Source organism: Lissotriton vulgaris, chromosome 1_2, assembly GCF_964263255.1.
Source record: "Lissotriton vulgaris chromosome 1_2, aLisVul1.2, whole genome shotgun sequence".
In the NCBI taxonomy this organism is placed as follows: domain Eukaryota; kingdom Metazoa; phylum Chordata; class Amphibia; order Caudata; family Salamandridae; genus Lissotriton; species Lissotriton vulgaris.
The window spans coordinates 312601156-312628640 of record NC_141686.1 but is presented as its reverse complement, the minus strand read 5'-3'; the positions used below and the strand labels follow the sequence as shown (position 1 = coordinate 312628640).

The following is a 27485-nucleotide window of genomic DNA, read 5'->3' as shown; positions in this document are numbered from 1 at the left end:
CCCACTGGGACAGATGCTTGTGACAACCTGGCCTGGCAGAAGGCCAGTGGTCCTGAATATCCTTCTGGGGCTCGCATAGAAATTGCCTCATTTACAGCTGTCCTTGAGTTGCCTTTGCCTGTGGATAAGAGCAAGGAGTACCTCCTTAAGAAATCCTACACCTGGCATTGCCTCATTTGAAACTATGCTCCCATTTAATGGTGCATTCTGGTTACGTGGAGCAAGCCAGCTTCTACTCCTGTGGTGAGCCACCAGGCCACCCTTTGCCTTTGTTCTGCTCCAGGAGCCCCAAAAGTTTTGACTGCGCATCCCCTTCCGGAGAGTTTTGTGATATAGGAATTTACTTCCTTGAAACGGGACATGGCTCTTTTTTTTTTTTTTTTTTTTTTTTAGCCATATGGGCAGAGAATCAAAGCAAAGAGGGATAGAGGCAGTTAGGTCTTAATTTCAGGGGGCTTCACTATTCATTCATGAGTTCACCTTGCCTCGCAGCCAGTCTCTCGGGAGGCAAGGTTCATCTTGCTAGCAGTCTATCACTCTGAACTGTGGGGGGCTTCAGTTTTGCTGAGGAAGGCTGACATTTCATTTCAGGAAATACCACCTCCATTCCCCATATCTGCTCTGTCATCTTGGAATATCATTCCACGTCTGTGGGTCTTCTCTCTCCACTACTCGCTTCCGCTAATTCCTTGGGTTCTGCGATTAAGACCACCCACATATAATCTTAATGGCTGCGGAGCATATGGTACTGTGATCTCAACTTGTCCCACTGCCCTCCTCTTATGATGGAGGTGAAGAATGTTCAGATCGTTTACGTATCCAACATAAAGATGATTACCAAAGGTGAGTAACTTGTTCGACATTGCGAATTGTTTAATGAATGTACTTAATATCTCTATGTAGAGTTGTTCTAATGTAACAATATTGAGGGAGCTAGCATGTGGGTGTGACAAGTATTGGTATGCACCAGGGATCGAACCAGAGAGTGAGAGAGAGTGATATCAAGAGAGATCTCTGATTAATTCACGGCTCAGATGGTGTGTAAATTATAGTGACAATAGCTGTTCAGAGAGCTTTTGGGTGAGAGGTTTGTTACTGAAGTAGAGGGGGTGAAAAGAAGTGAATAAATACCCTAGAGGGAAAGTGGGACTGAGCAAGGTAATAGAGTTCTTACAGTTTGTCATTTCTTCATCTCTGGCTGATCTCTTATTTCTCATTCAGCTTCAGAGCCTGCAGCTGGAGAAGGAGATGTACCTGGCGTTGAACCGTAGGCAAGCAGAGGAGAACCTTGCGTTCCAGCCACGCTTGGACACAGGCCGTCTCCTCCTGCAGGAGAAATACGAGGCCCTTGGGGAAGCTGCAGCACACTACAAACAGCAGAAGGCCAAGCTGGGTGAGGAGAGTTTCTTCACAATAGCTGATTCAGACTGGGATCCTGGGGTGCAAGCTGAATCATCCCAAAAATGTAATCTTGATATTTTAAGTAGTTCAAGAACCCTCACACAGTCCTACCGGAACAGCTGGTGTAAGAGACACTATCCTGCTTTCGATTCACATGCAGTGCTTTATCCTGTCTTTAGCATTTGGGTCTGGGGCATTCTTTCTGATAGCTACTTCTAACTGCAGATTTCTGACCTTAGAATATTCCCAGCAGACTCGATCCAGAGATCTTCAAAGCAATAGCTTCTGTGCCCTGCTAGTTGTCGCCATCTGACTCTGCTCTGACCTTGCACCTCCCTGGAACTGATGATGCGTAATCTCATGTAGGTGCCACCCCTCCATGCTGATGTCTGTTCCTTCACATGCCCTACAATGAACATCTAGAGCTCTCTTTCCACTTTGTCTGTCTGCTGACGATTCTAAAAACACAAGACTGCCACAGAAGAAAAATGTCACCTGTCCAACTTCACCCTCCACTCAAATAACAGAATTCAAGCTGTGCCATGATTATAGGAAGTAAATAACTGGCACAGACTCTGGCATAGCCCAAAAACTGTAAAACGCTCCCCATGATGATGTGGATGAGAAGCCGACAACTTATTTTCCCCCATTGAACTGATGCAGTACTCTGTCTGAACCTAAAAAAAATGGCAGTGAGTTGGCTACCTCTCAAGAAAAAGAATTTGAATCTCCAGCTGGTACAGCAACCCGCAAAAGTGCTTCTTTTATAATTGTAGTGTATAGGGCGGTGTTGACCCTTGACCTACAGATGTCCACAGTAGAAGCAAAATCCAGTTTACTCACTGAAATTCTCCAACCAGAGATGGCTTCATTAGGACCTATCTTGCCCTTCACTGAGGCACTTGCGGATACTTTAATGGCTGCTTTGACTAAGCCATGTTGCATACAAATGGAAAAGGACGTCACACTCCTGGTGTGTAAATTATTCACGTTGTTTATTGGTGGTTGGTGCTAATTGGTAAATCCTCCTGAGTTAAAGGACCAGTTTGATGCTTGATTTGCATTGCTCCCTAGGCAGGAGGACTTCTCCAATTGTACTCTTTAATTTTCAATGATTTAATCACGCTTCAAAATTTGTGTTTCACATGAATTTTTAGTCATTGTTTTCTTTAATAATTTCTGTCATAATTTTCTTCAGTGATGTACATTATATTCTATTAATTATTTTTTCAAGATTTCTCATGCCCAATGCATTTCCGGCTCTGCCCTTCATCAGGGGATTATTTTCTGTAAACATAGGACATTTTTGGTATAGTACCGTGTACGTACATCGTCAAAAAAAATAATTATTATATTTTGTCATAGCACTTTTGTGCTTATTCATTATATACCCATGCCTGATTGGTTGGCTTTGATGTTAGTACCATTGCTTATTTAATTGCGAGCTGGTCTATGGTGACAATCAGTGAACTCAAAGAAGAAAAAGAAAAACATTTCAATGGTGGATGCTTGATACCTTAATGTCATGTGGGGTGAATAAGCACGAACGCTTGGTTCCTGCCGGAGGTACCTGTTGGACAGAGCGGGGCCTCATTTACCGAGCAGTTGCCGGGTGAGGTGAGGCATACTCCCACATAAAGCTGGCAAGAAAAATACACCTCCGGTGAGAGAGAATACTAATATGTATCTGTGAAAAACAGGTTCTGGTAGAGTGTAGCGTAACTTTTATATAATTTTGTAACAATTATTGCAGTAGCGTTAATTTCTCCTGGTCCTGACGAAAGCTAGGTTAGTACCACCTATAAAGCTGAAACATGACGACCCTTGTCCTATTGCTATAGATAGTTATTTTTTCAAACTATCGGCTTGTGTTTTTAATCTTGACACTAGAATAGTTTCTATTACATTTTTTTACTTGTGTGTCCTAGTAGTAATTTTTAACTTTTCACTTTTTCTGTGCACTGCAAATCATTAGCACCACTGTTTGAGATTTCATTTTGGCCAGACCGATCACTGGTTGTGAAATAAGTGCAACGTGGTTCCCCCTTGAGAGGTGTGAGCTGCACTCATTCGTATAACCATTTTCACTCCCAGATGACGATGCTCCGCCAGTGAGGGGGGCTGATGGGATTCATCTAACTCAGTGAGGCTGAACATGAATTGCTTTGTGTTTCACGACTTTGCCATCCAATCTCTCTTGTCTCGATGTTTGCTGACCGGTAGTCCCCTCTTTTGTTGTTTTAGTATTAGTTGGGGATCGGAGACTATTGGGTCGTTAAAATAATATTTCCCTAGGACCCTCTTTTGTAAATATGTGTTTTTGTGATAACAAGTTATTTTAATTACGGAAAGTAAACGTGCATTGGTTGGTGGTTTAAGCAAACACAGACGTGCTGTGGTACTACACAAAGTAAACGTGCATCGGTCAAAGATCACGCAAATATTGACTCCGTGATTTGGTGCGCATGCTTTAAGGATTTTACGAATGTTTTAGAAAAACGACCATAATGCAGTTCGTTTACACAAACAGTCGCCTTTCATATGCTGAATTAAACTCAGTGGGTTTAACAAAAGTAAACACACTGTCAGTCTACTTTCATAATATACGTACGAGAATATAATCCGTTGCGAGGTCAATGTCTCCCCTTTTTTAAAAAAAAGTTCATGGGAACTGTTATTCCATCTCCGAGTGTACAATCAGTTTCCCGGAATGAATCCCGTTTGGAAAGCGTGGCTCAATTTACATACATTAACCCAGATCACGTGGTAACAAAAATAGAAGACTGGCCTGTGAGGCAAATCTGCGTGATGGTTCAAAACAAAGAAAGGATGGACAATCATCAAGTGTTTAAGTCTGTCACCATTAACAGCGGCGTATAGAGAATGAAAACGGGTAAAGCAGTGAAACTGTTAACCCGACGATATTGAGATATTTCAAACTTTATGGTACACATGTGAATCTCCGAGAGAAACAGTACTGCGCAAGACGTTGTTTTAACTTCATGAGTGCTATAAACATGTAACCGGGTGTATGGTGACTTGGTGACTAGTTGTGAGTAATAAGATAATGCACATTATAAATCATATAAATCTATATACGCCGTTGTTAATGGCGTCACCATAGACCAGCTCGCAATTAATTAAGCAAAATTTCCTCTATGTTTACAGAAAATAAGTATGGATATCAAAAGGAGACTAGCTCTAGAATGGGTTAATCTAACATTAATATGGTAGATTACTATTAATTACATAGCGACTCAGTATTGTCTTGCCAAGTGGCAGTGGCACCTGTTGGGTGTCTTTAGAAAGCCCTCACCCACCAACCTAGTTGGTGGCATGCTTCATCATCGGGCCCACCCAGTGACACCTAGCGTGTCCCGGGTGTGCTTCGACGCCTGATTACAGCGGAGCAGGTATGTCACTGTGTGTGCGGTGCAGGGTGTTAAGGTATGTGAAATTAAAACGGCTTGGCGGATGGTCCCTGGGGTGAGGATACTTTATTAAAAGGGCCTCCGTCAGCGGTTAAAAATAAGGCTGTGGGACGTTAGAGGCGGGTTACGACCTCCTACGTCCTTAAATTGTCAACATGTTTCAGCCAGTGCCTTATACTAATCTGGCTTTCTCCAGGACAATAAAATGTGTGGGTTAAAATAGGGGTTGTGTAGTGTAGTCTATGTGTCTACACGCCCTAAAGTGTATCTAACTGTGAGAGGGGGGATTCCCTTCTCAAGATCACGCTTTCAATGCTTGTTTTTTGCTCCAAGGTTATTGAAGTGGCAGGGTGAGGCCAGGATTTCTGGCCAGCACCAGCGTGGGACCTGTTGTGCCTCCTTCGCAGAACCGGAAGATAAGATAACAGATAACAGAAAATAAGTCCCTGAAGCGTGATTAAATCATTGATTTAAGCCATGCTAAACCTTCCAGTTACTCAATCTGTGGCTAAGCAACATAGACCAGCTACTTTTGACCCATTATTCCTCACTCTGTACTGAACTCTGAAAACCCTTGTAGCGCAAGGGTGAAGCCGTAAGATTAATCCATATACCTTTCAGTTTTGACTTGTCGGACAGAGAATTCAAGTATATTGACACATCTGGAAATAAATTGTTCTCTTCAGCTAGCCTGATCTATGCAGATGTTTTAAAGGTACTGTGGCTTACTTTTTACACATCTGCCCCTCACCCTGACTCTGCTCAAGTTTCGATAGACCATGCTTTGGTCGGTCTACCAGAGGCCAATCTGCTCCTGGCCTGTGGCGTCATCGAGAGAGTAGGTGAGGAGTATTAATCCTACTATTTATTTCCTCATACCCAAGAAGGGTGGAAAATGCCGACTCATCTTAGACATTTGACCACCTTTTCACAGGAAAGCAAAATCAAACTGGTGCCTCTGGTTCTGGTTCTTTCTTTCTGCTGTGGACCAAGAAGATAGGGTTGTGCCCTTGCAATAGTAGTACTTGTATTTTCTTATAGCCTTCCTGCAGTTGCACAAATCTTAGCTGTATGTCACTGTAGCAACAGAACACTTCCAATTTGTCGTCATCCCATCATAGGTTAATAAACTCATTAAACCCTCTTGGGTCCAGTCGGCTCAACCCTAAGTAGCTGTGGCTTCGAGTAGTCTGTCTTTAATAAAGGTACAAGGGCAAAGCATTTAGAAGTACCAAACAATTGAAAATGAAAGAAACATGACACAAACGAAATGGAACACAAATTTATAAAAAGTAACCCTAATTTGTATGCATTTTTAGACACCCAAACAAACATCCATTGCAGGTTCTAGAGATACACATTATTGAGTAAATCATAAATCACTGCTTTTCGACCAAAATGCAAAAAGCATTGGCAACTTCTTTGGTTAGTGTTAACTATTAAAAATGTGAACACTTTTTATAAAATTGTATTCAGGCACTCCAGCCTGCTTTTGGCACTCACCACTGGTGGGGAGCTAGTCCCTGGGGTCATACTGGGGGCTACACGCCCACAGAAAAAACGGTTTGGAAACTGTTTCCCCTCTCTGTCCACAACGCCAACCTGTCTACCAGCAAAAGAGCAGCCTCTCTCGTTTGTGTCTACTACTTGCCTCTCAAAGGTGACTTCCCCTTTGAAGCTCACCTTTTGGTCTCTCTCCTAGTGTGGCTTCTTGCCAGGAAGAGGTAACACCTCACTATAGATAGTGTCCTTTCCTGGGAGTCCTTCACACATCTGCCCAGAAGGGCAGTGCCGTTTATAGTTGCTCTTGTGGTCAGCAACTGTAAATGGCCACTTGAAAACTTGGGCAACAGAGTGGCAACTTTTAAAGTTGCCTTTTTACTCAAAAGTTACATTAAATTCGACTTGGGCATTAATTCAGGATTAATGAAACCATTCTTTTGATGCCTTTAGGTTAGGAGTGTCACGCTGAAGTTAGCTGAGCTGTCCGCGTATATCCTGTGCTTGCCAATGGTGCCACTTTCTATTCTACAGTAACAATGACAATTTGGGGTTTTTACTGTTAGGACATATGAAATTGCATCTTACTTTTTAGTATACAGCACCCTGCCGCGGGGCTCGACAGACCTACCTTAGCAGATATATATATATATATATATATATATATATATAAATATAAATATATATCACCTTCACAATGGTTCCTGCTCGGGATTTTGTGCAGCGCTCGTGCATGTGCGTTATCCTGCGGCTGAACCACGCCGCTCAATCTCTCCACAACTCTTCCCACCAGGGAAACAACGGGTCGCACAACCAACTGGAGTTTTAACAGCAATCTCCTTTATTTTCAAAAAACACAGGGCAAATGCGCTATTTGCCCTGTGTTTTTTGAAAATAAAGGAGATTGCTGTTAAAACTCCAGTTGGTTGTGCGACCCGTTGTTTCCCTGGTGGGAGGAGTTGTGGAGATATATATTCACTGAAAAAACCATAGGTTATAGACCATATATAGTTAGGAATTAGCATTTACAAAACCTTATTTTACTCGCACAAAACCATTGAAATTCGCATATATAGTTAGTTGAACTAACTATATATCGCGCACCCGCAATCCACTGCTGATGATGTCACATATTACATCATTCATGACATCACTGATGACATCTCAAATGACATCACTGATGACATCACTGATGACATCTCATTTGACATTACTGATGACATCTCATTTGACATCACTGATGACATCTCATTTGACATTACTGATGATATCATTCATGTGATAATACGATGAACCTCTTCAGACTCTAATATAACCTTAGATACAATCAGTGTAAACAGACACTCACAGACTGTCACTCATCCATGGAGTTACTCACACACCTTGTCAGTCATGCAAAGAATCAATCACACCTCCCATTTCCTCAACTATACAGTTATACACACCTTACTTATTCAAACCTATACTAACACATATTTACTCTCTTGTACAATCCCTGATACAAGTTCACAATGATCCATACAGCCACTCACACATTCACTGGCTCTTATGCACAGTTATTTATATATGTCAACTCTCACATGTACTGTGTTTTACATATGTACTTACTTTGACATGTAGCACTGAGATATCCATTCACTCACCAATACACTCATGCACACAGTCAACCGCCCATACAGCTGTTTCCACATGCACTTTTGAACCCATACATCTAGTGAATCAACTGCTCACACATCTATGCACAGAGTCATACACCTCCCAGCCACCCACACACACACTCGGTCTCCCATACAAATACTTGGGCAACCAATCAATAACCCATATAGTTACTCATATAGCTACTGATCAACACATGCAGCAGTTTACAGAACAACAGACATAATGATGCACAAATTAAGACAGTTTAGTCACTAACCCATGCACTCAGTGAGACACATTTAATCACTCACTCATACAGTCAGTCATGCACCTACTAAATCCTTCATCCAGACACTTATACATCCACTCATTCTTCAATATGTAAGACATATTTTAACTTTACAGAAACATACAGTCACTGGATGTTGTCAACAGTGATGTCATCAGTGATGTCATTTGAGATGTCATCAGTGATGTCACTGACCATGTCATGAATGATGTAATATGTGACATCATCAGCAGTGGATTGGGGGTGCGCGATATATAGTTAGTGCAACTAACTATATATGCGAATTTCAATGGTTTTGTGTGAGTAAAATAAGGTTTTGTAAATGCTAATTCCTAACTATATATGGTCTATAACCTATGGTTTTTTCAGTGAATTTTCAAGGTTTTGTAAATGCTAATTCCTAACTATATATGGTCTATAACCTATGGTTTTTTCAGTGAAAATATATATATATATATATATATATATATATATATATATATATATATATATATATATATATATATATATATATATATATATATATATATATAATATAAATATATATATTCATCATTTCTATGGCAAAATGAAACCCCTCATTTTGTTCTTTTTCAAATTAAATGTATTAAGTGTTACCACTTTATTCCAATCAAGATGACTTCAGGTGTGCCATACTTTTGTCATAAGTAAGACTGTTAGCGTTCTAGTTGTTCTTTAGAACACTCTGGGACATTCTGTCATTGGGCTATAGTTGAGCTACATCTGGCTGATATTTGGGCTACATTTGTTTTTTTTTGTCTCTGGTGGCCATCTTTGGGCTACATTTGGGCTCGAACATATATATAGCCCAATATATATTTTTTAAAGTTAATTTTCGGAAAAACCACTGGAGCATATATCTTGAGACATAGCAAAGGCACATCGGGGTACCAGTCCCTACAATTTTGCCAAGTTTGGTGGAAATCCATTCAGCCGTTCGGGCTAAACGTGAGTCCAACCGCCGTGTGGAAAACTCAATGTTACAAACACGTTTTGGGACCCCCCTTTTTTCTCGGCCCCCGCTTGACGAACCCCCTTCACCCCCCAAACTTTCAGGGGACGCTCAAACAAAATGTGCCATTTTCCTGAAAATTTCAGCCAATTCCGTCCATCAACGCCAAAGTTATTCAACATAAAATTTTCAGAAATCCCTATTAAAAAAAATCCTAACTATATATACCTACTGGCGACCGCCAGTAGGTAATATATATATATATATATATATATATATATATATATATATATATATCTATATCAAATCCTGGAAAGAAAAGCAAACTCCTTAACAGCGAACTGCTTCACCAGGAACGGACCACCACAAAAGGTTTAAAGTTTTCTTAGTGCAGTTTGTTCAAGCCTTCACACAACATGACTCGTTTCAGCCGAGTTTCCCCGGCCTTGATCATATGACGTGTCAGGAAAAATACCACCCATAAATACCATGAAACAATTTGGACCCTCCCATCTTTCACATAGAGAGGGAAAACAGACTAAGTCATATATAAAGTGCATAATGCATATGTGCAAAAATAAGTCCAATAATTTTCATTTAGAAAAACAATGGTTCAACAATTCATATTAAACATTGTTTAACTTCATAAGTGCTGCGCCTAGTCCAACGGCCGACGGCACCACTACCTCAGGAGTGCTGCCGTTGGCCGTTGGACGTTCGAACCTCACCTGCGCAATGGAACGTTCAGCACTGGAGCTGGACGTTCCATAGCTGCTAAGGTGCTAAGCAAAGTTGACATATTGCTAAAAATAATTGGAAAGGAATTTACGGATATTTTGTAATCCTAATCAAGAAAAAAATGCCGGGCAAGTGCCCAAATCCTAATAGCAACAATCAATTGATCATAGTAAAATACCCAATGTGCAAATCGTGAAATGTGGCTATTGTTAGCCATACATTATTATTGATTAAAATCAAATGATCATGGGGTGCATTCATTAAGCAAGTCATATAGAAGCAAAATAGAAGGCTGCCTGCGCTGTTCTGCCATCCAGCCTGTTAGTGCCTCTGCAGTGCTCACATCTTTCTCTCCTTCACACTGATGTCCACATATTCTTCCGACGCGTTTCGAGGCTGAAAACGCCTCTTCTTCTGGGAATTCATGACGTGAAAGACTGCACATACACCGTGGACATTCAAATGCACTTAGGGAAGCGCCAGATTCAAATAAATTGCATTTGAATGTCCACGGTGTATGTGCAGTCTTTCACATCATGAATTCCCAGAAGAAGAGGCGTTTTCAGCCTCGAAACGCGTCGGAAGAATATGTGGACATCAGTGTGAAGGAGAGAAAGATGTGAGCACTGCAGAGGCACTAACAGGCTGGATGGCAGAACAGCGCAGGCAGCCTTCTTGAAGCTCAAGGGCTTTTGCTTTTCAAAATCATTCCACACGGCTGCCCTGGCCGTGAAGAAGGGCTCCATTCGTCCCACACAGATGGAAGCAGTATGTGGGAGAAGCTGCGCCGAGGTATCATCCCTTGGCTCTGCAGGGCGCTGTTCATCGAAATCGCCAGCGCTGCACCTTTCTCGCCTGCCTAAATTTAAGTTTTTTCATTAGACATTCAACCAGTACTTAAAGACTGTGCCTACTGAAGGTTTTAATTTACAATACACCGTGCTAAACTACGCCGACCAGAATGCTGCTCGGAGACACGAACATTGCCACGCCCACTTAGGGAGGCGCCAGATTCAAATAAATTGCATTTGAATGTCCACGGTGTATGTGCAGTCTTTCACATCATGAATTCCCAGAAGAAGAGGCGTTTTCAGCCTCGAAACGCGTCTGAAGAATATGTGGACATCAGTGTGAAGGAGAGAAAGATGTGAGCACTGCAGAGGCACTAACAGGCTGGATGGCAGAACAGCGCAGGCAGCCTTCTTGAAGCTCAAGGGCTTTTGCTTTTCAAAATCATTCTACACGGCTGCCCTGGCCGTGAAGAAGGGCTCCATTCGTCCCACACAGATGGAAGCAGTATGCATGTATGTATGTATGTATGTGTGATCTTATATAGCGCTCGACTTACCCTAGGGCATCTCGGCGCTTGCCTTGGGAACCGTCCTGGCTTTTCCCTGTGAGATAACCCGTACTGGGCATCCCCAAGTTGAAAGCCAGGCATCCCGCCGCGGGGGGGCCGTTGTGGAGATTAAGCAAGCTAATGCCCAGAGTTGCAGAGTGTGAACCCGTGATTAGAGTGGGGACCGAAGCGAGAATTATCGAGTCCGTGGACAATTGGCCTCAAGACCCTGCCGCGTCGGGAATTGAACCCTGGTCCCGGGTCTGACCTCTGCTTCAGGGTATGCCTCCTCTAACCAGTGAGCCACACTTCTCCACTAACCAGTGAGCCACACTTCTCCACTAACCAGTGAGCCACACTTCTCCACAGTATGTGGGAGAAGCTGCGCCGAGGTATCATCCCTTGGCTCTGCAGGGCGCTGTTCATCGAAATCACCAGCGCTGCACCTTTCTCGCCTGCCTAAATTGAAGGTTTTTTGATTAGACATTCAACCAGTACTTAAAGACTGTGCCTACTGAAGGTTTTAATTTACAATACACCGTGCTAAACTACGCCGACCAGAATGCTGCTCGGAGACACGAACATTGCCACGCCCACTTAGGGAGGCGCCAGATTCAAATAAATTGCATTTGAATGTCCACGGTGTATGTGCAGTCTTTCACGTCATGAATTCCCAGAAGAAGAGGCGTTTTCAGCCTCGAAACGCGTCGGAAGAATATGTGGACATCAGTGTGAAGGAGAGAAAGATGTGAGCACTGCAGAGGCACTAACAGGCTGGATGGCAGAACAGTGCAGGCAGCCTTCTTGAAGCTCAAGGGCTTTTGCTTTTCAATATATATATATATATATGTGAATTTTAAAATACGGCTTTCTCAGTGGGATCATTATTGAGTACAACAATATAAATGGTATATACAGAGATTAGCAGAAAACTGATAATCCTCTGCCAGAAGGTCAATTGGTCAGACTAGAACAAGCTAGAAGATCAATAAAATTAACATCAATAAAAACTCATGTTAAAATTGATTACAGTCAATAAATATAATACCCATAATATAAAACCTAAATTCACATATATATACACACATACACATTCAATTTGCATTAGAAGACCATGATTAATCAAGGATAAACATCTCATAAATATAAATCAGAACAAGGAGGATAGGAACCTGATGTTGAGCCCAACATCAAATATAGGGACAATTCAATATTTATATATAACCAACACTGCTGGTGTAATCATAGAAAATGGACCAAATCTTCCCCTGTATTGAGACCATTGGGTATCTTGGTATTAAGTCTAACTATGTATTGACTCTCTAACTGGCGGAGTTTCTTCTCTCTGTCTCCACCCCTTATTGATTTCGGCACAGAGTCAATTACATAGTATTTGAGGTCCTCCAATTTATTTTGGTGCACAAGTTTAAAATGGCGGGCAACCGGATATGATTGATCAGAATTCACGATTGCCCGCAGGTGCTGGAGGATCCTATTGAATACAGGGAGCTTGGTACTACCGATATATGAAAGATGAAAAGTACATTCTAAAACCTATACCTCACAGTCAGTTTTACAGGTGTAATGTCCATTAATCTTATTTAATGAACCTGAAAAGGGATCCTGAAAGGACCGTTTGTTTATTCCGAACTTACATGCACGACAAGAGAAGCATTTTACAAAGCCCCTCTTGTCAGTCAGCCAATTTCTTTTATCAATCACTTCAGGATTAGTTTTAACTAATGCATCTCGCATATATGGTGCTCTTCTAAAAGTGATAGTGGGCTGATTGAGAAGTTCCGGAGATAAAGTAATGTCAGTATGTAAGATGGGCCAATGTTTACTGACAATTTTCCTAATGGCCTGCTCTTGACTACTAAAAGTAGTTATTAACCTTACTGGTGGTGGAACGGTTATTTCAACAGGATTCACATCAGTTACTTCGCTAACCTCTAATGGAACACAAATATTCAGTTTATCGAGCGCCCATTGCAGATCTTTAGCCTTATATCCTCGATTTTAAGAATCTTTCCCTAGATTCGTACAAATAGATGTCTAAATCCTCTTTCCTATTGCAAATCCTCTTAATACGTAAAAACTCACCGTAAGGAATACTTTTTATGAGGTGCCTAGGGTGAGCACTGCTGGCATGAAGGATGGAATTTCCAGCAGTTACTTTGCGATGTAGTTTAGTGCAAATATTCATATGATCCACAAAAACCTCCACATCTAAAAATTCTACCTTCAAATCACTGACTTGTGCTGTAAATTCCAAGTTCAGGGAGTTGCTATTGATCTTACTGACAAAATCCAGAGCTGATTCCTTTGTGCCTTTCCATATGACGAACACGTCATCAATGAAACGCCACCATCTGATGACGTGTTCAGAAAAGTCATCCTTGTGAGATTGCATGAGGACGTGTTTCTCCCACCAGCCAACGTGCAAGCACGCATAGCTGGGAGAGAAACACGCCCCCATTGCCATGTTGAGTTGGTGGTTCAAAACTGCTCTGCTAGTCTGCAGTGGCAGGCTGGGAGACATGCTTTTACTTTGTCGCACTCGTGGTGGCACAATAAGTGATGTGACCTTTTAAATTACCGGCCCTGGGTTCTCCTGGTGTCATATACTATGTCTTATAAGTAAGTTAACTTGTGCCTTTTTTTTGTACACGCCAAATAAACATACACTTTTAAGGGCACATGGCACTGCAGGCCTCAGTGCCCCATTACTTCAATAGGCAGAAGCTGAACCTATCTGTATTACAGAGGAGACTGGCCAGGATCTTCAGTTATGGTAAACAGACACAAACCTGACTTGTGGCTGGCCACTCTTCTTACCCCATCCAGAGATCACATTAGTGACAGAAGCATCATCTCTGTCTTGTAGGGGCCGGGTCACCTTGGAGAGATGGAAATCAGAAGACTGTGGCCTCCCGCACAAAATCCACATAAGTCTGTTGGAGCTTTGAGCCATCCAGCTTCCTGTAGGAGGCTGGCTTAGTTTATGGTGCACATGTATTCAAGTGAAGCACACTGCACTAATCTAGACAACCCTTATGGTGATTTTAGTGGTCTTAGACAACCATGGAAAGATCGCTAAGTGGTAGCTGTGGAGACCAGCAATCAGGCTTAGTCCAGAAGGAGTCTAAAGCAGTTTATTTTACAAGTGCTAATTATATAGTGTAGGCTAAGTGAAAAAGAAGCACACCGTGTAGTTATAAAAATGTGTATTTATTATAAACACTCACTAGCATATTACAGTATCTCCTACCAGGAGATATAACCACAATACACACCACGTACGTAGCACAAATACACAGTGGTCTCCAGGGGGACACCAAACCATATACTAAAAGTGGAATGCGAACCACGATCAAAGTCGAGACTGGACCCAGAAGACGTTGAAGAGCCGGGGACCCAAGAAACCACCCAAGATAAGTACCCAGGAACCACACGGAGGCCGTGTGCAGACTGTGAACACAACTGCGTGCTCAATACAAGTCGATGGGTAAGTGGTGGTTGCAGTTTTTAAGAAGAACCCTTTCCAGGGGACCCTGACGAAACCCCGTGGAAGATGGAACTCACAGATACCCAGGAAACCAGGATACCTAACCTGGGAAGCCGGTGTTCCCGGTGCTAAGTGACGACATAAACCGCTGTAGACCACTATGGAGGACTTCAGTGCCTATGCCACTAGCAAAAAAGGTGAAATAGTCTGATGGAACCCAAAGGTGGATTCAAGATGAGAGGTACCGGAAAGCAGAGGGGACAGTATCTATGACACTTAGGAGTGACCAGGCACAGAAGACCAACGCCCACTGATGTCGTAGATGCAGGGGAGTTGACAGTGACCTTGGAGCTGCAGCTGTGTGGACCAGGTGATGCTGTGGAAGACCAGGAGCCATGCACGAGCTCTCCCAAGTAGGATGTCAAGAGCCAGGGGTTCGGTGTCAGTCGGGAGCACCAAAAAGCCTTGGCAATGGCAATAGTAGTAATGGCAAATGTAGTTGACGAAAAAGATGCTGTGTCAGGACCAGCAAGGTCCAAGTGGCTCACCACAAGCAGGTAAGTCAGAGCAGGCCCCGAGCAAGCAGGAGAGCCCACTGGCGCCAAAGAAGACCCTCACGAGGACCCACGGGCCGATGGTATAAGAGTAGCAAGAGGACTTAAAGCAGCTCACCAATTATGAAGGCCCACGGTGTAGAGGGTGCAGTGAGGACAAAGATTGTGGTAGCAGGAGATGCTTGAGAATAGAGCTTCTTGGAGCCCAAAGATCTCTGGAGGAGAGTCAACAAGCCTTGGGTTGGCAATGGCAGGTCGACGTAGTGCACAAGGGTACTGCTCCTGCGAGGGATACTGGCTTCAAACGTGCTGTGAAGACAGTGCAGTCCTCAAGGGAGTTGCAGAACCACCACCTGTATTGCTGACCCTTTTAGAGTCTTTGGGAGCTCAGGAACAGCTGACCGGTCAGCTTCGTTGTGGTTCCTGCAGATGCAGGTGAGTGACTCTTTCACTCCAAGGGATATTCCTTTGGGTGTCTTGGATGTCCAGAGGCCCGTAAAAGAACTTGTATGGAGGACAGGCACAAACGACTCAGAAGACTGGCAGGACGACAGGACCAGGAGCAGCAGGAGTCTTCCCAGTTGCAGTCTCGGTTCTCAAAGCAAAGTCCAGCGCAGTCCAAAGTGCACAGATGGTTGAAGATGAAGTTGTTTCTTATCTGAATCTTTTCCCACAGCGAATCTAAGGAACTACCCAAAGGTAAGACCTTAAGTATCCTAAGTAAAGAGTTTGTGATGATTCTGGACTCCCTCCCACAGAAGGGGCTGGACATGCCCTTTTGTCTATTTTCACACAAGATTGGGAGCCAACGGCTCCCTAAACTGGTTCGAACTGGAGTGTGCAAGGAGTGCAACAAATGTGCCCTTCAAAGCAGTCTAGTGGTGCTGGCAAGCACCCCCACCTAGGCCCAGTACACTCGATCCTGTCTGGAAGGTAGTCACACCTCCCTGTAACAGGGAACCTATTGACCTGCCTTCCCCTGCTCGAACTTGGCTCAGCAGCAGGAGAGCACACTCGTGTCTCTGGTCGGCAGGAACCATAGTATGTTGTCTGGTTCTGGAAGATTGGTACCGGGAGCACTGATGGCTTCCTCAAGGGGCAATACGGTGCATGGAATCCTACCTCCAAACCATATATGGTGTTGGTGGTATGATTCCAACATGTTTGATACCAAACATGCCAGGGTTCCTTAACGCCAGTTTAGAGTTATCCATCGCGTAATGAAGCATGGCCTCTCTATGTATTGTAATGGTTGATGCACTTACAACCCCAAAGAATGGACTCTGGGGATTGTAGGGGTGCCCTGCTCATGCAGGGGCACCCTCACACTTATAACGGAGCACCTTGATTTCAGGATTGAAAGGTCTGCCTTAAGGGTGACTTACAGGTTTTAAGTGCAATGACCTCCGATATAAGGAAACTTATATCGGTTGTAAGTGGTGCTAGCGACAGCTTACACAGGATGCTATGGCCGGCCTGTAGTCACAATTTGGGTGGTCTCCCATGGGTGGCATAATACATGCTTTAGCCCATGGGGGACCCCTGGTGTACCTATGCCCAGTACCTTATTACCATATACTAGGGACTTACAAGGGTACACCAGTAGCCAATCTGGGGTGTACCTAATTACTGTAGGAAGCTGGCTCTGTATATACTATACCAAAATGAGGTATAGTGTACATAGAGTCTTGTGGAACCCTAAAGGTAGGCACAGGTAAAAGTAGACACCTTACTCTCTATTTGTGGTAGTGTAGTCGAGCAGTAAGGTTTTATCGGAGGGTAGTGCTAAGCTTTTGTTGTACACACTCAGCCAGCAAATGATGTCACACACTCAAAGACTGAACTCAGACCAATTTGTTTGTATAAATGTTGGACTTGGCCCTTATGGCAGGTTCACCCCTAGACTTTTTTGCTTGTAATGGTGACCCTGTGTTAGTGATTTTTGGGTCCCTGCGCACGTTTCCCTGGGTCCCAGAGTGAAAGTGCGTGCGTGTAGTATGGCTGGCCTGCCCTCCCATAGGAATGCATGGGGAATGTCTGTGTCCCTGGTAGTTCCTGATGTGTGAGGCGTGCCTTCTCGAGTTTGGTATGTGCGAACTCGTGAGAGTGAATGCTTCGCAATGGTGTGCGTTGCATGAGTGTGTCATATGTAGAAGTGCCACTTCTGGGAGTTGGCATGTTAGAGTAAAATATGCCTGCCGTGTGATTGGCTGGAGCTGGCTGGTGAGCCTGGCTCCAGGAAGGCTGGATGGGTCTGCCCGGTGGTGAGTGGGAGATTAGCATGCTGATGGCTGGGGAGGAGTGTACCTGTGGCCTGAATGAGGCTGGGTTTTCCCCAGACAATGCTGGCTCCGCCCCCCTGTGGTGTGACTGATGACCCTAGCCCTGCCAGTGAAAGGAAGGGGTGGTTGGGCCATCAAGGGTACTCAAGGACCAGCTGCGACTGGGTCTGCCCCCACCCTGTGCCAGAACAAAGGATTTGGTGTATAAAAATGGGGCTGTGTCCCCACTGAAATGGTTCTCTTCCAGGATCCTGAGGGGGCTGCTGCTGCTTTCGCTGGGCCAGAGGACCGCCACTTGGAGTGTCTCCCTGCTTGGAGACCCAGTGTGCTGGCTTTGGGCCCAGCCTTGCCCCCTGTCTGCCTACAAGGAACTTTGCAGGGACTCTGCCCTGCTGGGGGCACCTGGGAGCGCTGTGCTGTGCTCACAGCACCTGGGAGCACTTTGGACCCTCCCTGAAGCCCCTGGAAGCGCTGGATATTGTTGCTAGCGCTAGGAGCGCTGTGGATTCCCTTCTAGCGCCTGGGAGCGCTTTGTTTATCTTCTAGCGCTGAAAGCGCTTCTCTTTGACCCCTAGCGCTTGGAAGCGCTTTATTTTGCTTATGGCGCTTTAGAGCGCTTTGGGCTGCCAAGCCGGTGCCCACCCGGCATTTGCGGAATTTGCTGTGTATAGAATCTGAATTTGCGAGTGCCCACCATAGCTTTCTAAATTTAACTTGGAGGCCTGTGCCCACCCGGCATTGCCCCTGTTTCACCGCCGCCGGCCCGGGCGGAGATTAGGAAGCGCTGTCCCGCCTCCCGACCCCAGGGCCGCGCTGCGATTGGCCGCAGCCGCGACCCGGAAGGCAGGCCGGGGGCGGGACAAGCGGACAACCGGAAGTGCCGGTGAAGAAGAGCTCCGGCGCGAGTGAGAAGGGCGCCTGCCTTCACAGGGCTCCCGGGACCGAGAGAGAGCCCCGGGGTGTCCCGCCGAGGAGCCTGGACATGTGCCCAGGGCGGAGCACGAAAGGGAGGAGTTCCCCACCCGACGGGAGCAGAGGAACCGAGGAGCCTCTGCCTGAGAGCCCGGTGAGTGTGCACGGGCAAGGGGAGGCTCAGGCTGCATTCTGTTCGAGCCCAGAGGCTCTTGGGGGTTAGAGCTGCTTTGAGTCCCCAGGAGGGGGGGCTCCATCGAAGAGGCAGCAATTGTTTGATGAAGGAGCCCAGAGAGGCTCAGGGGGCAGTTGTTTAGAGCCGGAGAGGCTCTACCTTGTCGGGGCACATTGTCGGTGCCCGTGAACCCCCCCCCCCGGTGTTCAGAGCCTGCGAGGCTCAGGGGCATTTTCTGTTTGCGAGCCACGAGGCTCGAGTGCCCATTTCGTGTTGAAGAGCCTGAGAGAGGCTCAGGGCGCCATTTCTTGTCCAGGAGCCCAGAGAGGTGGTGGTTCTTGAGCCCACGAGGCTCCAACGTTGCTCTAACTTTCCCTGCACCAGTTGCCCAGCACTTTGTGGGCAACTGCCACGTTTAGGCCCTGACATTGGGACACAGGGACTGTCACAGGTGGTGACTTATCTGAGTTTTGCGCAACTGTGTGTTTTTGCCTACACCTCTGAATGTATTGCGATGCATCATGTGTTTTCCCTCCTTACACCTCTGAATGAATGTTATGTTCTTACACCCCTACAGGTATTGTGATACTTAGGTGGTTTCCTTCTTGCTAGTACAGGTGGTGCTAGCAGAGCCCAGGTTCCCTAGTGTAATCTCCTAAGGTAGTGAGGGTTGCATAGGTGGTGCTCACCTGGTACCAGTAGTGACTGGTTGTGGGCTATATGTGATTTTTGTGCTACAGTTTTAATTCTATGTGCTAAAAGTGCTAACTTATAAAAGTGCTGATTCCTGACAGTGGTCCAGGTGGCCCTGTCTTGTAAATATCCCCTGTAAATTCTGCCCGTGCCTCTGGCACATTGTAAAGTGTGTTTTATCTAATGTGTTTTGGTGTAATACAAAGGCTGTTTTTATATAACCTTGTGTGGAGTTTCCTTTGTGGTGGGCCCTGGGTGTTGTTGCTGGGGTGCGTGCGCAAATACTTAACTCATATCGCCTCCAAGTTTAGCCTTGCTGCTCGCGCCACGTTACCTAGAGGGTGAGCTGGGGTTATCTTGGCGTGTAACTCCCTTGCCCTGACTTAGGAGTGGTGGTCTCTGACTGACTTTGGCGCAAGCCCTGGCCAGCCAGGGATCCCATTTCTAACAATAAATAAATATTATTAATTCTATTTAGTCTCTACAACCAAGCTAGACTGGTACAGGTAAGTGTAAATGGTACTTTTCAAGGCAAGTTGAACAATACAAGCAAGCTGAATAAAAATGACTTTGTTACAGGTATGTAAATACTTCTGAATACAATGGAAATTACTGTTAGATTACTTTTGATTACTTTTTAGATTATTTTATAGATTACTTTTTCTACTCCGTATGATATGCCTAGATATCACACTGGGACATTTCCTAGAGAAAAGGTAAGTAAAGTAGTTTTTAGATATTAGCAGTTCATATACAAAAACCAACTCCACGCTTGAAACCATTTTCAAGGAAAAAGTCAATGTATTCCTATGGAGAAAATGTGGTTATTGGTTAACAGGTGAGTACTTGCTTGTGGGAGCTGGTATTCTGAGGTTAGAATCAGGGTTACCCCAGGGTTAAGGTTACACTCTTGAAACACCCTCAGCGGCACTAGGGCGGCTGGGTGGAGAGTGCTGAGGCCCAATGTTATCCAATGGGGGATAGTGTGCCTCCAGTTGGTGGCTGCTCACGCGCAGGCCACAAGGTTGTGGAAGCAAACCTCCTGGTGTAAGGCTCAGGGCAAAGGGGGATCGCAAAGGGGGATCAGAGTTAGCACCCAAAGTACACCCGCAGAGGTGCAGGGCACTAGGTTCAGGGTACTGTTTTGGCGATGGGTGCCCTGTTTTCAATGGAGATTGCCGGTTTTGGTTTTAAGCTGCAGGCTCTGTCCAGGAAGTCGTCCAGGAGGAACCAACAGCTGGGCAGGTAAGTTGGAGGGCTCGGGACATAGGTGCACCTCTGAATCTCTTCTCCTGGGCACAGGGCGGCTGGATGCAGGGATGTCTTTTGAGGTCAGATGTCACCTTACCGGGCCACTTCCGGTTGGGGGGGGCGGGAATATGCCTCCTTATCCCGCAATCTTTTTGTCCGCAGGGAATCACAACGTGGTTGTAACAACGACTGCGTAGTAATGGTATGCGGAAGTCGTAACAACGACTTGCGGAGTGGGGGCGCTGGATGTTGGGAATAGTATAATTAATTTACTATTCCAACTCCAATGTGTGCAGACAGTAGAGAAGGTGTTGGATTTTAAATCCAACCCTCCCCCCCCCCCCCCCCACCCCCCCCCGCGCAAGTCGTTGTTCCGACTTGTGGAGTAATGGTATATGGAATCACAACGCGGTCGTTGTATCGACCTGCGGACAAAAAGTTTAGTTCTAAAGGTTGTTTACCGGGGGCGGGGTCGCTGTGCAGAGGCTGGAGGTGAGGTTGGGGAGTCCTGGAGGAGTCAACTCATGGTGGACTTGGACTCTGGAGTGCTGGGGGACCTCGCTTGGACCGGTGGGCCACTCGTGCCGTAGGTGTCTGATGCAGTGGTCGTTCCAGGCGTCTGGTTTCTTTGTCTTCAGCGTGCTCTGAGTCTTTCTTGGCTGTTTCTTTTAAACAGATCTGCTGTTCAGAACCGGTCTTTATTGATGACTGACAGTCAGTCCTCCCAAGCCACATTTGATGCAGATCTCTGGATACTGCAGACTGGCCGGTAGGGCTGGGGCCAAGTCAGTTCTTCTCTGCAGTCTCCTCTGCTGGGGGTCTTCTTTTGTCCTTCTTTTTAGGTTGCGGGAATCTGCCTTCTAGGTTCCGGGCTGCCCCCTATATACTGTATTTAGGGGGCGTTTTTGGGGTCTCGAGGTCAGTAGCCAATGGGCTATTGACTTTAGGGTGACTACACCCTTGATGTGCTTGCCCCACGTGAGTGAGTGGGCACAATCCCTAATCCTGATTGGAGTGTGCCTGCCATCTGCAAGATGGCGGGCACTGAAGAGTGGGCTTCACCTCGCCTCCCCCACCTGAGGGGCGGGGTTGGCAGAGGTGAGCACACCTTCTGGGCTGTGCTGATTTTTCCTGCCTGTCTTCCTGCCGAAAAGGAGGTGAGACAGGAGGAGGTCCTGCTCCTAATAGGAGAGGCTGGGGGTGGGTTACAAAGGCGGCAAGGCCTTTGAAGCTCCCCTGCCACAGATTGCTCGGTAGTTTTTCAGGGGCATCTCTAAGATGCCCTCTGAGTGCATTTTTCATTATGTTTAATGTGCTGAGAAGTTTGATACCAAACTTCCCAGTTTTTAGTAAAGCCATTACGATGCTGTGGAGGTCGTACTGACAAACTCCCAGCACCATATACTCTTAACGGCATTACTGCACTTACAATGTCTACAAATTGGCTTAGACACTGTAGGAATTTAGGGCTCATGCCCATGTATCCTAACCACTGGTATAGTGCACCCAGCTAGAGGGGTGACTGTTCTATGCCAGGGCCGTGGGTTGTAGGCATGGCACACGTGTGCCATGTCGACTCTTCACTATGATCTGCACCAAAACACGAAGCCTGCAGTGGCACTGTGTGTAAAGGTATTGTGCCACCCTTAGAGGCCCTGTAAGTGCTGCAGCCCTTAGAGCCCTTCCCTGTCCACAGTGCCCTTGGTACCCATAGTACCTTTCACAAGGGGCTGACATGTGACAAGAGCGGTGCCAACTGGGGGTACAAAGTACAGTTTTGGGAACGAACACTGGCCCTGGGCACCTGTTTTGCAGGGACCCAGGGCACATCAAGTCAAAGTGCATCAGTAGTCTGGCAAAAAGTGGGTGGTTACTGCTACAGAATACCAGCGTCCTACAAGTAACAATATGATCCAATTTAGGGAAGAGACACAGAGACTGGTGTACAGATTAGCAGGATCCCAATCAGACTAGTCAGAAAAACATAATTACACCAGCAAGAAGTGGGAGTAACCATGAAAGCAGATCCTACACTTCCTACTGCTCATTACATTAATGCTGGTGGTGTAGGTTTCCACAGACAATACTACCACCATGTCGTAATTGAACAAGCAGGGCAGAGAGAAGACTTTGACCCTATTCCAGGACATCTTACACGTTTGGAGGTGGCCAGATCAACCGGGCATTTTTCTTGCGAGGAATCACTTGTTCGGGTCTCCGAGTGCCATACCCGATGAACTGAGTAGACGACAGCTGGTGGATCACAAATGGAGTTTTCATCCTGTGGTGGTTTAAGACCTCTTCAACCAGTGGGACATTCCCTGGCTTGAACTTTTTGCCACACCTGAGAACACAGTATTGAGACTGAACGCTGGAGTTTCCACCACAAGACTCATTTATTATCTGATCGGACACAGGACTCCATTTCATGTACGCCCCACTATCTCACATGCCTAGGATCCTGAAGAAAAATCGAACAGAGAAGACCCAGGTCGTCTTGACGGCCCTCAGTTGGGCCAGAAGTGTAGTGCCCGATCCTTTGAGAATTAGTCATTGCTCTGCCATCCAGATAGTCTTATCAGATGTTTTTGTTTGGTGTGTAAACAAGGATTTGCAGTTTGGCATAGCAAGCCAATAAGGTTTTCTAGTGGGCACAGTTAAAAGTAGCATGCGGTCCCTTTCAGCTTTTTTTTCAATGTTTGCCAGACTAGCCTTCTCACGTTAAGTCACCTGTTGCGAAGAGTTTTTCCAAAGGGCATAACGCAAATGTTTCTACTGGAACACTGTATATTCTCTCTGTGATGCCTTAACGTCTTCTGCGGTTCTCATTTGCATGGTGTTCGAGCCTATACATTATTCTTCCTTGCAGCCCTTGACCATTATGCAGGTCTTCCTTACTGCAATCACTTCTGTGTGCTGTCAGTGAGCTATAGGCTCTGAAGTACTCCACTCTCGTCCCTGATAAATTGATGAAGAGGACCTGTGCTACCTTTTTCTTCCTCAAAGTGTCATTGCTCTTTCATGTAAGTCTATCCTATTGCCATTTTGCACTTCACTGCGACCCTCAAAAGAGAAAAGGCTTCTGCAACTCTAGCTCAAGAGAGCCTTAAGCTTCTCAATCGAGTGCACAGAGTATTGTGTTGACAATCCGCTGTTCATGGAGTTTGCCTTTGCCAAAAAGGAAAAGGCGGTTGTAAGAAATTGGGTTACTAGTTGAAGGGGTTGAAACCCTTCTCGAGCATCAACCACAATTCTGCTCAGGGTGAAGCCACAAGCAAACCCCTTAATTAACCTGGGCTCAACCCTCTGATAGCTTGGCGCAGAGCAGTCCGGCTTAACTCTGAGGCAATGTTCTAAGTATTTGTAAAGCGCTTCAAACCGTAACACAGTGACCGCACACCACAAAAGGAGGCCACAACAGAGTTAGACATTTTTTAATGAATAAAACAAGACCAAAGTTATAAAAATCCAATTAGTAGAGCTATTCAATTTTTGTGAAAATAGCACAAAAAGGGTGTAATGCGACAACTGTGGATATCTGGTCTCGCCATTCTAAGACCAAGCCACAACTTCTGGCCAACCATGATAAAACACGCGCTGGTATCACGGACCCAATTAGGCCCGCTGAACAGAGTACCTTAAATCCTGGCATTGCGAGGATCAACGTCCAAGATGTGCAGTGCAGCTGAAGTGATGTCGGTTCTGGGATGCGGCGAGGCTGCCGTGCAAGGTCCTGATGTGTCGACGTCGAAGATCCCATCGACCAGGGCTTGCAATGCGAAGTCCGGAGTCGAGGATGCATCGTGCAGTCGGGGCAATGCGCAGTCCGGCGTCCTTCTCGATGTTTCGTCTGACGAGGGACGCAAGGACCTGCACTGAAGATGCATTGCGCAGCGGGTAGTTGTAATGCAACGGTTCACTGTGGTGCAATGGGGGTCTTTGCGGCGCTTCCGATTCACTCAGCAGTGGCAATACACCGTTTCTGCTCAGGGTTGTGCTACGCAGTAGAAGAGATTCGATGCTTCCACTGGATCCACAGAGGCTGGCAGAGCACCTTAGGCCCAATTCCATGGGTCTAGAACAGGGATGGTACCACTTGGCAGGGTAAACTCTGAGATGGCTAAGTCCAGGTGCAAGAGCAAGTTTGTTGGAGCGTTCTGTTCCTGAGGCTGAAGTCAGAATGCCAGCCATCTCGCCCATGGAGTCCCTCTGGAGTCAAGATATGCAGGTCCAATACTTCTTACCCAGGAAAAAGCGCAGCATGTTAGCACAGCAAGGCAGTAGTTTCTCAGGGCAACGGCAGGCAGTCAGTCCTTCAGCAGCTTAGCAGTCCTTCTTGGCAGAGTATCCACAGGTCCAGAATCATACTGACGTGGTGGTGTTTGAGATCCAGTACCCAATTGAACCTTTTGAAGTGGGGAGAAGCTTCTATTGGTTAGATGGTTAGATGTTTGGTTCAGGGAGGACCTGGCTTGGCAGTTCGGGCTTGACTGTTACTTGAGGAGCAGGGTCGAGACTGATTTGCATATGGTTGGGTCCAAGCTGAGATGGCATGGTGAGCAAAAACGCAATGGGTTGGGATGCTGCCACTAGCGATGGCCTCTTTTGTGTGTTTCAAAGGGTTTAATTTGCCAGGTCGAAAGGGCAGTTATTAAAACTGCACACAAAGGCAGCAATGGCAATGTTTAGAGAGCTACTAAAATGGGTGGCACAATAAGTGCTGCAGGGCGCTTGGAGCATTTAATTTACACACCTTGGGTACATGTACCACTTTACTAAGGACTTACAAGTACATAAAATATGCCAATTGGGTATAAGACAATGTTACCATGATTTAAGGGGTGAACACAGGGACTTTAGCACTGGTTAGCAGTGATATTGAGCGCAGTCCCAAGGCCAGCAAAAACGAGTTCAGCAAAAAATGGAGGAGAAATGCAAAATGTTGGGGGGAAAACTACCCTAAGGCTGACAGGTCTCACAGCGGTACAGAAGATGACTCTGAGGTGGATTATCCGGTGTATTAAAACCTGCTGTGCTCTGGCCAAGTAAGTGTCTTGTAGCCCATTCCCCTACAGCTAAAGCATTCCGAGCATTTGCAAGGGGAGTAAATCTATCAGACTCCTACATGGACATTGGAGCAGGTATTCATCAAACACTGCTGCCTTGACAATTAGATCTGCAGATTGAGAACGTTTACATGCCCTGCTTTTTGGTTTCAGTGCACTCCTCAGACCCTCTACATTTTGGGACATTCTGCTTGGGCATCCAAGTGTGGAATCTGCAGTTGGACGTAGCCATCACAAGATAAACTTACCTCAATAACAGTCTTTTTGGTGGATACTCTAACCACAGATTGCTTGCCTACTCCCCTCCCCCACGCCCTTCCCTGTTTTGTGGAGTGGACATATGCACATTGTTAAAAAGGTTGGATTTCTGAGCTCTCTGATCCTAGATCAACTCAAATTACAGGTGTCGGAGTGCAGAACAACAACGCAGAAGCTAACATCAGCTCGCCGGGGTGATGACTTGTTCCACTCTCACTTCGAGTGCCATGCGAGGTTGTTGTGCAGTCAGATGACGCCACCCAGTGGCAAGTTGGAGTGATTGCTATGAAGATCTCCAGATCCAGTATAGTGCCTGGGACTATTCTAGGGGTGAGATATCTGCAGTTAAATAGAGATACCACCAAAGTGTGCATTACCGAAGCTAAGTAATCTGTATTTTGTGTTTCTAACACTTTTTCTTTGTACGGACGTCGCCGGTTGGCACTGCGCTGAGTCATGTAATGTCTTACCTAACTCCATGGTGGTCACTACAGCCCGGCCACCGGGGATGTACTGCCTCTTGACAAGGAGAGCAAGATCGATGCTGTGGGGAAAAGAGTAGCAGTGGGTGGGACCGTGCATATCGCATCACCAATTTATTAGGCCTCCTTTCAAAGTATGACGGGGCCCACAGGGAGGAGGAGGAGATGGAGGGGCTCTTAAAGCACCTCCCAGACAAGCTTCAAAGAGGGCTAATAGCTGGTTCAATAAAGCAGGGCCTTCCCAGTGCCATCATTTAGCCTGCTATGGATACTGCTGATACCACGGGCAGAGGAGTGATAATTCTGTATCCTACTTCGCCACTCCTGGCTCACGTGTCTGATTTTTATGCCAGAGGTACAGCAGATCCTCCTCAACCTGCCATTCGATGGGGGGCACCTCTTCGGACCGCAGGTGTTGACAGTGCTTGAAAAAAATTAAAAAGACACCGACGAACAAGGCATGTCCTTTCGGTGGCAACAGTCCAGATGGGCCTCAAAAGCTACTTCCCCGGAACCTCCCAAGTCCTACAAGAGGAGGCAACAGGGCTATAACCAGCTGGGTGGCGGATGTTTCACACAAGGCTCTTTTAAAGGGAAAAGCTCTCAGGGGTATTGTATTGTAATTGCATTTATATAGCGCTTACTACCCCTGACGAGGCGTCAAAGCGCTTTTTCGGCGGGTAGCACACTACTCCGGGACCCATAGAGGATTCGTGTTGAATTAGTATAGTGAAACATGCAAGTGCATTTTAAGTGGTGGATAGGTTAGTCAGTTATTTGGATTTGGAAGGATAGCAGAAGGATAGAGGAGGACAAAGGTTTGTATTTATTTATCGCCCGCTTGTTGACGCACGCTATTCAGGAAGCCTATAAAGGATTAGTGGTGAATTAATATGGTGAAATATGAGGTAATTTCAGTGGTGGATATTAGTCTGTTACTTGGAGTGAGAAGGATAGCGGAGGGATAAAAGTGGAAGAAAGATTTGCATTTATAT

At 45.8% G+C, this 27485-nt stretch overlaps 1 protein-coding gene across 1 annotated transcript in view; it reads left to right on the top strand.

Moving 5' to 3' along the window:
- VPS37C (VPS37C subunit of ESCRT-I) overlaps window positions 1–27485 on the top strand; it is a 67049-nt gene that overhangs the window by 20595 nt on the left and 18969 nt on the right. The window contains exon 4 of the mRNA XM_086953339.1: window positions 1222–1393. Coding sequence (XP_086809465.1) covers window positions 1222–1393 — 172 coding nt within the window. The remainder of the gene's footprint in view (window positions 1–1221; window positions 1394–27485) is intronic.